This window comes from Thrips palmi, unplaced genomic scaffold, assembly GCF_012932325.1.
Source record: "Thrips palmi isolate BJ-2018 unplaced genomic scaffold, TpBJ-2018v1 HiC_scaffold_16, whole genome shotgun sequence".
Classification (NCBI taxonomy): Eukaryota; Metazoa; Arthropoda; class Insecta; order Thysanoptera; family Thripidae; genus Thrips; species Thrips palmi.
The window spans coordinates 5,577,301-5,591,668 of NW_023144625.1; the positions used below are offsets into that span (position 1 = coordinate 5,577,301).

Below are 14,368 nucleotides of genomic sequence, written 5' to 3' on the forward strand. Positions count from 1 at the left end.
ATATCCTGAATAAATGATCAACTATTTGTGTGTTGCTCTACAGATGACCGATTCTCACCTGTCTGTTCTCTTCTCAAGGGAGTTTTGAGCACAGGTAACATTCAACGAGTCAATGTGGGTCATGCCGCTAAATAAAACTGTCAAAGATTTCAAAGAGGTAACATTGTAATTACTGACTTATCACAGATCAGCATTTTAAACAACAAATTATATTCTTCTTAAAAACATTACGTAAAAACGAGCAAAGCCGAACAATATCATTAACAAAGCGTTCACCATTTTAAAACATCAGTCGAGGAAGCAGTCGCAGCGAAGTCGCAGCTACTCCACGCAAATATAGATACAACCTTTCGATGTAACAGGCCCTACGTCACAGTCAACATCTGCCGAGTGGCTGGACACGACGACAGTACAGAGACGCAGGCACGAGTGACAGACGTGCTCCGCGCAATAGGCACATTCGTCCTTCGGTTCCTCCCAGTGCTCATGCATGGCCAAGCGCAACCCCGGGCACCGCTTGAGCAGCGACCGCACTTGCTCGCTATGCGCCCACTCGTGCATGCAGCCCTCGGAAGGCAGAGCCCGCAGCTCCTTCAGCTTGGGCACGGCCTGGCGGTCCAGTGCCTCCAGGAAGGCGTCCGTGCCTTGAAGCCTCGTCGGCTCGCCGATCTGGAGCTTGACGAGGTTGGGCAGGCGGTGCAGCGTGGAGGCCAGAGGACGCAGAACCCCGGCCGGCCCATCCACGGTGAGGGACTTCAGCGCCGCGATCGTGGACTCCACACCCGCCACGCACGACACCAAGTCCGCGGCCTCCTCGGCGTCATCGTCCACGAACACGAGGGTCACTTCCTCCAGGCGCGGGGCCGCGGCCAGAAGGAGCGCCCTGGTCTCCGCGAGGTGAGGCCGCGTGTCTTCCCGCACGCGGATTATGAGTTCCAGCGACTTGAGGGCCGGACACCGCAGCAGGGCGAGCAGGTCGGGCATGACCGGGCACGTCAGGTCACGCAGTCGGGGCAGCGTGGCGAGCAGGGACGCCGCTCCGGGGAACGCGTCGCAGAGCTGCACAACCTGGCGGACAGAAAGAATAACTACTGTCATCTCTAGTTTGCAATAAAAACAAGAAGGAAAGACATCAAAGAATTGATATCACATGGGAGGGACTCGTTCTTTACAAAGCTAGATTGATGTGTCAGTCGCTGATCGTTACATGAATTGTCCTCAGACGATTTGTAATTTTGCATTTCAACGAACGCTTCCGGTTGGTTCTCCTCTCAGGCAGGGAACATCGATGCATCGCGATATCTCGAGATATCGATTCTCGTGCATAATCGAATTTACACTAGAGTCCGTGAGTCCGTGCCAAAAACCTGCTTTTTCCATGACCAAAACCCTCAGAAGGACACATTTCTTAAAAAAAGAAGTCAAATGAAACTCATTATTTCGTCTCTCATCTCCAACATAAGACATGCAACACCTGCCAAGAAATTTTCATTAGGAAGAAACCGCTAGCAGTTCTGAGACATATATCACGATTAGCGTGAAACGATGTTTCTTTATGACCAAATTTCTCAAAATTATCCATTGTCACTTGGAAAATACCCTCCTAGTTTTTTGTTGGCCAAAGATCTCTGGTCGTTGTCGTTGTTGTTTGCGTTCCAGTGGCGTTCTATATCAAAAGATGCAAACACTTGAAAAGAGGTTAGTTTCACATAATGCACTAAAACCGTCTCTCTTTCATGTTTATTTTCTCAGTATTTCTCATTGCAAGCAAAAAAAAAGTTCATTCACGATCTAGCGACTGACACTCCATCTTTCATTTGATACCACTCTCATTTTCCCACATGCTGTCAGATCTGAGATGAAAGATGTCCCCCCAAAACTCATTTTTGAACACAATACTCGTTCTCTTCACATAGAGTTTTGTATGTTAGTGAGTGGTGTGTAAAGAACGAGTAAAAAAAGTTTATCACAATGTTGCGCATTGTTGAATAATGAAAATCAGCAATAAAAATTATTGCTTAATTTTGCAATAATGCTAAGAAAAAAATTGAAATAAAAAGTTATGGCAAAACATTTGAGATAAAAGACTACAAAAGGCTCTTATATAAAAAAAAAAGACCCAACCAAGGGGTGATTACTGCCAAATAATACGGTAACTGAATTATTGCGCTCCAGGGTGCGATAAATAGTGGGAATCGCAAACTCGGTTTCATCGCAATAACTTGTAGATAAAGTATCGCAAAATGAATGCCAGGGCGCTTACACTGCAAATCCAAGTGTAGGACAGGTCGACACTTTAAGGGGGGACATCACTCCAAAATGATCAAAAATTGCAACTTTTTTTAAATAGTTTATATTATAGACCATTCCTTTCTGCGTCAAATGGTAAAAACCGCATCCCGGAATTCAAAAAATTGCAGTTTTAGTAGGTTGTGCGCCGCAAACATGCATAGGGGAAAAGCCCAGTTTCCCCAACTTTGATCGCGTTTTTCTCGGAACATGAAATTGCAAACGGTTGCAGGCCTCTAGGGCGCAGTTTTTGAGCTACAACGGGGAGATTTAGCATGGAAGCTCCTACAATATGCCGCTATGGTGGGTAGCAAAATAATTTGCATTGGTCAATTTTTATTATTTTTTTAACGTTTAAAATTAAACAATTTTGTCCAAAAAAAATTAACAATAATTTTTGGTCAATAACATACACAACTTAAAATGATTTTTTAAATGTGATTGAGGTACCCACCATAGCCAGACATCTCAGGAGGGCTGTCACCAAATTTCAATGTTCTAGGTCAAACCGTTTGGCGTCCAGCGCTGCAACAGTGCGAAATGGTCTAACCTAACGCTCAAAAATGTGTTTTCAGCGAAAGCGCTGTACTGCCCTGGCGGATTGACTTTGTGTTGTTTTATGCTTTATCTGTTAAAATATGAACAATTTTTCTCTTTCCGTTTGGTTTTTATGACGTTTTTACAAAGGCACTGTTTTTGGAGTGATGTCCCCCCTTAAAGCGTAGACCAGTTTGTCCTACGCTTTGAAGTGTCGACCACACACTGTCCGACGCCTGCAAGTGTCGACCACAGAATGTCCGACGGCTGAAGTGTGGGGTCACCATAGGAAACTCAGTGTAATTTGCCGTAGGACAAACAGTGTCCTACACATGCAGGCGTCGGACAGAGTGGTCGACACTACAAAGCGTCGGACACAACTGGTCGACACTTGCAAGCGTAGGACAAACTGGTCTACGCTTTAAAGTGTCGACCTGTCCTACACTTGGATTTGCAGTGTAGTTCAAATGTCGGTCTGCTATGGGACGCTCACTCAATTAAATCAAACTCTGATTCGGACACTCCAGTTCTACTAACACGTGAGTTCATCGCAAAGAATTACTTTCAAGAATACTGTCAAGTAATATTTCGATGGCCCAGAAATACTTGTGACACTAAGTTTGTATAGTGTGGTAAAATTCAACTATTGCTAGATGAATTCAATCCCGAACTCTGAGGCCCTACTACCTCGCTCCGCTAGTTTATTAGATATGATATGCAAACCTCACAACAAAGCAATAGTTACCTAAGATTCTTATCATTATTCTAGCATTAGAATCATCAAAGACTTAATAAAAAGATAGTGTTGGCGGTGGAAATATGAGCTCAGTAGGCTATAAGAGCTGTTTTCCTGGACTCTTTAATTTTTTTTTAATTTAAGAGTTTTTCACATTTGGGTCTTATTTTTTGTTTTACGAGGAAACAAAGCGAGATATTGAAAGAAAGGGTGACGCTATCGTTATCCTGTGACAAAAGAAATAAATTTCTTGTCATTTGAAGGCGTCCTTTGACATGAGGAAAATTTGAGAAAACCGACTAAAAGTTTCCGCAAACTTTCATAACTCTGAAACTAAAAAGAGGTGGGGACCGTCTCTTAGGATAAGAGTTACTGGAATAGATAGGAACTTTTGCCCGTAAATTCATACATCTAAAACAAGTATTTTAAAAAAGTTTTATTTAAACTAATTTCAGATACGAACATCCTTAAGATTGCAGGAACTTCTTTAAAATTTACTTCCCATAGCAGGCTATTAAAGCATGCTCGCCACGCCAAAAAACAACTAAGTCATGTAAACATGTAGTCGGCTATGGGTTGCACTCACCTCCAGCGTGGTGGCATGCCACTCAAAGAACAAGGGTAGTAGATAGACCAACTGGATGGTTAACCCTCGCAGGGATGCTGGTGGCGGGGCTTCAAGACGCTGGGCGGCGTTCAGAAGAGGCGCCGCTTCCACCGCGAGGTAGCTTTTGTCTGCTCCAAGAGTAGTCATCAGTTCAACCTTCTTCAATCCTAATCAAAGAAAAACCGGGAAGCCTGTAGTACACAAACATTACTCATGGAATCCTCGAATTAAACACACTTCATGTCCCACTGTTACCAATTAGAAACATTTCTGTGGCCTACCAAATCTAGTGACAAAATTGTAACCAGCTAGAAACTGTCGTCACTAGCTGGTTACAATTTTGTCGACAGATTTGGTTGGCCACAGGAATGTTGCCAGCCACTCTACCAAAAATGTCCTGTCAATGCCGTTAATTTATTACCAGTTTTCACTGTAGGTCAATTCACAGCGTTTACTGTGATCTGCTCACGCGATTCACTGTGATCTTGTTCACGATGTTCACTGTGATCAGGTCCACAGTAAACACTGTGACTTTGACGCCGCTGAGCACCGAAAAGCTGCAAATCAGGCTCCAATTCACAGCGTTTACTGTGGCCAGATCACAGTGAACACTGTAACCGAGATCACAGTGAACGCCGTGAACTAGTTCACAGCAAACGCCGTGAATTGCATAGCAGCAAACATTGGTAATAAATTAAGGGGGGACATCACTCCAAAATGATCAAAAATTGCAACTTTTTTTAAATAGTTTATATTATAGACCATTCCTTTCTGCGTCAAATGGTAAAAACCGCATCCCGGAATTCAAAAAATTGCAGTTTTAGTAGGTTGTGCGCCGCAAACATGCATAGGGGAAAAGCCCAGTTTCCCCAACTTTGATCGCGTTTTTCTCGGAACATGAAATTGCAAACGGTTGCAGGCCTCTAGGGCGCAGTTTTTGAGCTACAACGGGGAGATTTAGCATGGAAGCTCCTACAATATGCCGCTATGGTGGGTAGCAAAATAATTTGCATTGGTCAATTTTTATTATTTTTTTAACGTTTAAAATTGAACAATTTTGTCCAAAAAAAATTAACAATATTTTTTGGTCAATAACAAACACAACTTAAAATGATTTTTTAAATGTGATTGAGGTACCTACCATAGCCAGACATCTCAGGAAGGCTGTCACCAAATTTCAATGTTCTAGGTCAAACCGTTTGGCGTCCAGCGCTGCAACAGTGCGAAATGGTCTAACCTAACGCTCAAAAATGTGTTTTCAGCGAAAGCGCTGTACTGCCCTGGCGGATTGACTTTGTGTTGTTTTATACTTTATCTGTTAAAATATGAACAATTTTTCTCTTTCCGTTTGGTTTTTATGACGTTTTTACAAAGGCACTGTTTTTGGAGTGATGTCCCCCCTTAACGGCGTTGACAGGACATTTTTTGTGGAGTGAGTGGCTCAGAAACATAGACCACAGATATTTAGTTTAAACTTCTGACCCAGCTGAACTTCTGACCCGGTTAACTCCATCCAATAATGAACCTATATCCAAGAAAAACCGATTCTGCAGAGTCGGTTCAATCTTTGAGGATTCACATTGAACAAAGAGGCCCTAAAATAAGCAAGAAGTAGAGAAGATCACTAGAGTACTGGGTGGTTTGCATCGAAACGTGCATTTTCGGGCCCCGAATTCCGTGAAAATGAAGTTGGTCCAAACTACATTGATCTGGCAAATTTTTGTTTAAGTCCGCCTAGAAAAGATATACATAAGCCACCAACGCTCAATTGTGACTTAAGGAAAATGCAAAATTCTCATGTATTTGATATGGGAATTTTCAGAAAATCGACCAAGTGTTGCGGAGTTAAGATGTTGCGGAGTTTAGAATCGCGACTTTGACGATACGTATCGGTCACTTCTATGCCAAAAATATTTATTTTTATCATTTTGCGTGATATAGGCACAACCTACTGAAAACTTCCTGGGGAATACCACATAAACAGTTTGGGGTCTGGACATGTGACGCAGTTTATAATTTACCTTTTTCCGTGTTTCTCTGTAAATGCTTTAGGGCAAGCACCAAAACTGATTTTAGTGTCACAGGCGACGCGGCAAATTCTCCGTCCAAGTATTGGCTACAGAATCTATTCGGAGAAAAGTATCGAAATTTTCGTTTTTGGCCCTCCAGCTTAGAAAAAGGGTCAAAAAGCAAGGGACAAAAATTGTTTTTTTTTTTCATATTTCGGGAAAGTTACTTTCACATAGGCTGCGGACAGAATATTAATATAAACGTTATGAGCTTTATGAATTGACCCTCCTGAAGTCATGCACACGCCTTAAATCTCTAAAGTGAACCGGCACCATACCGTCAAACTAAGTGGGGAGGACCTCACTTACTGGTGCCGCGTAATTCTACACACCTGGACGTGAGGAGCCCTAATCTCCCGTATCTCCACTGGTCAAACTAAAGCGTAGTATTACCCTCTCCTTTTCGCTCATTCACCAACATTCGCCCCATTTAAATGCAAGGGGAAATTTCTAAGCTATGCTTCGTTTCAAGCGTAACGTGTCCAAGCGTAACTTTATGTCTGACTCAAGCATATTAACGATAGTTTCACCTCTATCTCGGCATGGTTCCTGAAGTATCGAGACTGCAAGCTTTACTTATATTTTCAATTGCGGAGATTGCGGAGATTCAAAGCCTCCACATTTCAAGTGTAGAGTTCTCCACACTTGAATTCACAGTGAGCCTCGATCTCACTCACCCACCTTTGGTATAAAGAAGCTGTTGAGAGAGGTCGTGGAGTCTGCTGTTATACACTGTATATTCCTCCTGGGTAAAAACTTGAACTTCAACTTTAACCTCCTCGAGCCGTCCAAGTGACCCCTGCCTGCCAATGAAACACATTTCAGTACTGCAAATCGAAGTGCAGGACAGGTCAATACTTTTGGGCGTAGACCAGTTTGTCCTACTCTTGCAACCACACAGTGTCCGACGCCTGCAAGTGTCGACCACAGCATGTCCGACGCTGAAGTAGGGCCACAGTGTCCTACACATGCAGGTGTTGGACAGTGTGTGGTCGAAACTTCGTCGGCACAACTGGTCGACACTTGCAAGTGTAGGACCAAGTGGTCTACGCCTACGAGTGTCGACTTGTCGTACACATGGATCATTGAGTTTCAGTCCGAGAGTGGTCGTGGCAAGAGCACTGCTAATCCACACGGTAAAAACGGTACCTGGTTTTCCCAGGAAGCCTATGGTAGAGACATAGGCGATTTCCACACTGAGAGTCCAAACGCTATGAGTATAGCGTCAATTGGTGCAATGCAAAAGCTTTGCACATGAAGTGCAATGCCTCCCATTTCCCATGCATAAGCATAGGGCCTTTTCGGGAAACATTGCACCAAAGGTGCAATATGGCTGTGGCATTGCACGTATGGTGCAACATCACAGCGCATTGCGCCATACGTGCTAAACTCATAGCGTTTGGAATCTCAGTGCAGGGAGTACCTGGGAAAACCAGGAACCGTTTTTACCGTGCAAGTGTGGACCAGGTCCACGCTTCGAGGCGTTGCTAAAGAGGTGACCACGTTCGAAAGGTGATCCGCCTCCAACGGTGGACCTAGTCCACACTTGAATAAGAGATGTCTGCACTTCAATGGGATTGCTCTGTGCGTACTTGGCTACCAGCAGCGCGGCAATCGTTGCATCAAACACGAGAAACGTCATGTCGAGTTTCCTGACGGCACAGCTTGAAGTGGCCAGTAAAACCCCGCAGACACTGCTGAACTTATTCCACTCCTCTTCCCCCACGGACAGCCGGCGGAGGCAGGGGGCCAGACGCAGCACGGACGCGGCAAGCTGCAAACTGAAACGGGGCGGTCAAAATCCCGGATGCGATTTGAGCTCCACAGTCTCCAAAAGGGCCTCGAACCGAACGTGTGACCCCAACAATGAAAAGGTTGCGCTCCGAACGAGGAACCCGCTGGCACGATGGCGGGCACGATGTCCACATGCTCGGCTCGCTTCGAGTCCTGTTTAGCGATCCTGGAGCTCAAAACGCGTCTACAGTTTTGCTTTGAGGGTTTTCAGAATTCTTTGTGTCAAACCCTTGCATTGGGTGGCTGGCTGGTTTCGAAATTCAAAACCCTTTGGCCAGAGGATTGTAATTTATTTTCCACAGGATGAGCGACCGATCAAACTTTAAGCCATTGTACTCGATTGCAACATTTTGGGTCTTGCGCGCAAATTCAGAGCGTTGGTTCTTTTGACTTGACAATTTTATTTAATGTTTCGCCTTCATAAAGCCGCCACTCTGAACTAGGATGTCTTCAATCAGGCAAGCGGATGTGGCCGAAACCAATCATTCAAATGTCTAGGTTTTGATACTTTGTATGGTAAACTTAAAAATAGCAAGTTGAAGCACATTGGAATCAGCTATTTCAATTGATCCAGGAAGCGGAAGAAGGGGGTAAGTCGAGTTGAATCCGTGCACTTTTGCAAGGCCTAAACCTTGCAGGTGGGAGAACAGGTGGGGAATGTCATCTAAAAATAGATGCAAGAGGATGGGACTTGTCTCACCACACTTACTTTTGGACCGAATTTTCGCTCATGTTTACTTGATAGACTGATAAGAGGTCACTGAATCAACTCGACTTAACCCCTTCTTCCGCTTCGTGGATCAATTATCCTAGTTCAATCCAGGGTAGCAGGAGTCCTCTGCAGGGAGGAACAATGACATTCATGATATGACGCCGCATTCTCTAAAGATCATGCGCGTAAGTGGTTTAGCCAAAAGATCACAAATCCTAAGTTATAGGGCCCACAGTCAAACTTTCTTTTTCAAAATAAATCTTTAAGAAGAGTTTTTTGTTGTTTCTTAAAAAAAACAACACTCTAATCTTCAAATTAAGTGGAAAGAAATTTGGTAAAATTTGGATGTTACAGACGAGGCCCCCTTCACACTCTTTAAAGCCTACGAAGCATTTGCTTCATAAATACAAAGAAAATGAAGGCATTGTAGATGTGCTTCGTATTAAGAAGAAATGCTTCGAATTTCGAAGGATTTTGCTTCATAATACGAAGCATTTCTTCGCAGATTTTACAATGCCTTCATTTTCTTCGTATTACGAAGCGACTCTTCGTAGAGTTTTTACTGTGCATCAGCCGGCGACTGTGCTTTGACAGCTGGCTTACTCGCTCGCGCAGACGTCCTGGCACTCCCAGACCCAGGGGTCGAGGGCCAGGTCCCTCCACTGTCGGCAGACCCTTCGCACCAGGAGCAGCTGCCGCGGGGACAGGAAGGCCAGCACCTTGAGCAGCACCTCGTCGGGCAGCGTGGCGAACCCCACCTGCAGCACAAGAAGTTCGTTAGCCAAGGTCGAAATGTCTTTCAATGAAATTTGAGCTACATTGCAAAGAATTCGGCGCAGGCACAATGCGAAGGAAAACTACGCAAGGATCCGAGTCCTTTAAGATATTTTCGCTACAACATGAAAAGATAAACTTTGGTAATACGAAGAAATAACTCCGTATTCGGCTTGAGCCATTTACTTCGTATTCTCGGAAATTTCTTCGTAACATTTTGAGTGCAGAAGGGAAGGTAACTCTAAAATCCTTGGACCCTCAACATCGCGCGGCAAGAAACGGTTTCTGTGAAAAATTATATCAGATGTCAAGAAAGTGCTGTCATCGCGGTCATCGCACAAAAAAAGAACAACAAGTTCATGTTTTTCCCAGGTAGTCCACACACACACTAAATCCAAAGGTGACACTGTATGTTTTTAGGCGATACAATTGAGTATCGCCAAAACAAAACGAACGGTCTTGGCAAAAAAATTTTCCTTTCAGAACGGCAACACACAAAAGTATCGCTAAAATTTGACTATACTTTGGAGTATTGCTAAGATTTGGCTAGAAACTTTGAACAAATTATTGAGGGGAATACTCTGCAAACTCAACAGTGTACTCAGTACACTCTCTTTAGAGTGTACTCATGAGTACACTCTCTTTAGAGTGTACTCATGAGTACACTATCTTTAGCGTGTACTCATGAGTACTCTACAAATCAAAGAGTGTACATAGTATGCTCTAACTGGAGCATGCCTGCAAGCACGCTCTAGCTAGCGCAAGCCTGCCAAGCATGCACTTACTAGAGCATACATGCCATGTACACACTTCCTGATGCAGAAAACTCCCTATCCCTTATGCAGTAAATGTATGCTTCAGTTAGCGTGTACATGGCATGTATGCACTAGTTAGTGCATGCCTGGCAGGCATGCGCTAGTAAGAGCGTGCTTGCAGGCATGCTCCAGTTAGAGCGTACCATGTACACTCTTTGATTTGTAGAGTACACTCTCTTCAGCGTGTACTCACGAGTACACTCCCACGAACGTGTACTCAGCTGCATGAATTGTGCAGACTTAAGCACACTCTCGTTAGGGTGTACTCAGCTGAGCACACTCTCACAGGAGTGTGCTTATGAGTACACTCCAAATAGAGTGTACTGAGCACTCTGTACAGTTTGCAGAGTAGTTCCTGGATTATTGCCAGATTCTGGGGGTTCTCGGAAGTATACGAGGGGGCCACCACCCCCGTAATCCTGTGTACAAGTTTGCTGGTAATCTCTGGTAATCCATGGCGTAATCACGTAAACCTAGACAAAATTCTGTCATTTTTCAACGTTTTTGAGTCGTTTTCCAACGTTTTCAAGCTATTTTTCAACGTTTTCGAACTAATTTTCGAAAATTTCACGCGTAATCCCTGGTAAATATCCCGTAATCCCGTAATCTTGTGTACGCCTGAAATGAGAGTGGTGGCCTCCTCGGAAGTATAGCTACATTTTGGCGATACTTTCATGCATCGCCGTTTTGAAGGCAAGATTTTCCAGTGAGGCCGCTTGTTGGATACTCGATTGTATCACAAGACAAGATTCTGAAGCATCGCATTAGGATTTGCAGTGTAGTGAATCATTTCCGGGGAATTTCCTGCGAAAACCAGGGACCTTTGTTGCCGTGCGGAATCCCATGTTGAGCGGATGGTTGCTGCGGGACTCCCATCCCAACCCATAGTCCTGTCTTGTGTATTGAAAAATGAGAAAAAAAAGGAAGTGGGCACTTACCGGTGAGCAATAGCCGGTGATGAGGTCCTGCCGAAGTGATGCCATGTTACCTAAAAAAGAAAAGCGACCTTTCAAGCAGCGCTCAAACTTGGTTCCTACCGCGTAGTGTTAGGTTCCAATAAGCTTTGCACAAAGTTGAGCATATAGTATACGATTAAGAAATGAATTCGTGCGTAACTAAGTACGAATGTGCGTCCACGTCATAACTCGTTCGTTATAGGCAAATGCTTGAGTAAAAAAGGGTACGCACCACTAAAACTTCACAACAATTTACACTTATTCGTGAGACTAGACGTTCTAGACAGAGCCCGGATGCACACTGTCTCAATGCAGAGGGGGGTGGGGGGGATTCGCGTCCGCGGGGGGGACGTCCTCTAATGGCGAAGCGCAGTCTTGCATTCACCTTCCTGAAGAGGGACGTGGCGTCAGTGCGCTGGCTCAGAATCCCGTAGTGTAATTTCACAGCCAAATTCCTGAAGGCGATTTTCACTCAACTTTTCTGTTAGCGTACCGTTACGCAGGCTCCGACTCCCCACCCGCGCCGCACAAACTCAGAACCCCCTCCACCGAGTTCGTAATGGTAAAGCACACTAAACGTTTTGGTACAAATTTTGTACGAGACATCACAGTTTTTAGCGCACACGAACTTTCCGTACTAATTGGTACGAAATTTTGCACAGAAAGGGGGAAATTTGTGCAGTTTTTCGTACAAAAATTGTACGAAAACTTCGTGTGCACAATAAACTGTGATGTTTCGTACAAAATTGTACATATAATTTGGTGTGGAACGGGCCACTCATGCAGCCACGACGAATAATCACTTCACCGTACTGACCTTTGAGTGGGTTTTAACAGGAAGTTGCCACGAAAAACCTCAACCTTTGCACTGCAGTTTCAATGTTGCAGTGGAAAATACTTTGAGTGATTTGGCGAGAGAGAGAGAGAGAGTAGCTCGACGCACTTGAGACAGTCCATTAATGGCTTGGGCTGCAGAATGGAAGCAAATAGAGCGAGACCAGAAATCAGTGGTTGGAACTGACTGCTAAATTATGTAAGGAATGACGTTTAACATCACGAGGAGGAGAAGGGTTTGCAGATTGTTATTTGTGAGGCGATTTCACAATAGCCTTGGGCTTGATCTAACGTTGAACACACAGACACACCTTGTACGATTTACGAAAGGAAGGGCTTAGAGGCGAAACGTTATCAGTTTTTCCAACCTCCGGACGCAACGATTGGCGTCAGCGGGAGATCATTTCCGACAACTGATCTCTGACACATTCTCACATCCGTGTCTCCGCTTCAAACTAGAAGTCCCAACAAATATTGGTTAGAACTGCACGTACCTGATACAAGCCAAAGGTGCTTGATTTGTTACGTGAGACACTTCGGCGCTCCAGGGAACCAGGAGCAGAAGCAACAATCCTTAAGAAGGAAGTACGGAATGGTAAAGCTAAGCACAGTCGAAGCGAAAGGAGCGTTTTCCGACTTCCGCTGATGTTCCAGCCGCCGGCAACCATTGAGCGACATGCAACGTGCTTCGCACTCCTGCCGAGTCAACGGTCGGCCAGTTTGGGGATACTTGTGACTTTCGTTGCAACCATGGTGTTGTTACGTCCAGTCCTCACCTTGTCGGAGTAAATTCCTTCGTACAATATTTATACCTGGTGTCTCACAATTTTGAGCTTACGTGCTTTTCGTACGAAGTTCTTGATAAAAGATAAAGTATGTATTATGGTTAACAAGCAAAAAGTCAGAACCGTGCTAAGAGTGTACTGAAAAACACCTTTTCAATCAGTTTTCCAAGGTCCGAACTCAAAACCTCGGATTAGACATTCCATTATCGGAAAATCTGGATGCTGTTTTTGAGTGTCCGCAAAATACGAATATTTTTGTCCATATATCTCGAAACAGGTTACTTGTGAAGTGGCTCTTGGAGGCTGTTTCGAGGGGTTACCCACTCCGGGAATCGTGTGTACACTCAGTCCGGGAATCGTTCGTAACTTGCTCAAAATTTTATCGAAAATCTTAAAAGTTTCAATGGAGAGGGATATGTAAGAGACACTAAACACTCAAAAGCTAAGAAAAATCTTCAAAAACCTCTCCTTTTATGCAAGATTTGTTCAGGAATCGCGGGAATCCGGAATCGTGTGTACGCCCTAGTACCGAGTGGCTAACCCCTCGGGCTGTTTTCAGCACGATGCAAAAGAAAGGAAATCTACCGGATAGGTCGGCCTAAGACAAACGAATTTTTAGTGAAAGTTTCAATAGTTTTACATGATACGTGTTTTAAGCTTCGGCCAACCAAAACAGTTAAATATTTTTTCTGAAGCCTTCTGCTACGTAAGGAACACGGTGATAGTAGGGTATTACCGAAATCGTAATTTTTAACCTGGACATCCCAAACTTCGTATTTCGGCATAGTTTTGAGTCCCGAATGCGGTGTGGAAAAAGGCGATCCACAAACTTTTAAAAACACCCAAAATGTATGGCAAAATACGGTGCGCGACGGAGGTAGGGGGTCGGGCACAACAGTGGGATGCAAACAAATAGAAGGGTGATTTATTGGGGGACGGATCAACTGGAGGGATTCTACACTTACCAGCAACAAAGAGTTTCCCTTCTATTGAATGACAAGCTGTTCTTGTTCTGGTAAGGTTGTTTACAGTGCCACATAACCTCTGTTCGGAGCCGTATTTTGCCGTACACTTCGGGTATTTTTAAATGTTCGCGGATCGCCTTTTTCCACACCTCATTCGAAAGAGGACCCAAAACTATGCCGAAATACGAAGTTTGGAATGTCTAGGTTAAAAATTACGATTTCGGTAGTACCCTACTATTACCAGGAAGGTACCCACAAACTTTCGTGCGAATCTGAGCCATCGATTTCGGGGTCTCCGGTGACTTGGGGAAACAATTGACATGTTACGCTCGGCTAAGTGCAGTTTTCCGTTCCACCCTTCTCCCACCTTTCCATGCAAGGGCGAATTTCTTCGCTACGCTTAACTTCAACCGTACGCATCATGGGGGGGGGCAAAGATCGATGGAAATAAACTTCAAACAAATGATTTAATTATAATTTTTAATATTCAAATCA

The 14,368-nt window shown here is 44.3% G+C and overlaps 1 protein-coding gene across 1 annotated transcript; it reads right to left on the reverse strand.

Moving 5' to 3' along the window:
• Positions 1 to 189: 189 nt before the first annotated feature.
• LOC117642159 lies at positions 190 to 13,969 on the reverse strand. The gene is made up of 7 exons (XM_034380053.1): positions 13,874 to 13,969; positions 11,272 to 11,321; positions 9,348 to 9,502; positions 7,831 to 8,019; positions 6,920 to 7,041; positions 4,149 to 4,336; positions 190 to 1,068 (listed from the first exon to the last, which is right to left on the reverse strand). Exons 2-7 carry the CDS (start codon positions 11,314 to 11,316, stop codon positions 322 to 324), a joined length of 1,446 nt encoding a protein of 481 aa, XP_034235944.1. The 5' UTR covers positions 11,317 to 11,321; positions 13,874 to 13,969; the 3' UTR covers positions 190 to 321.
• Positions 13,970 to 14,368: the final 399 nt, after the last annotated feature.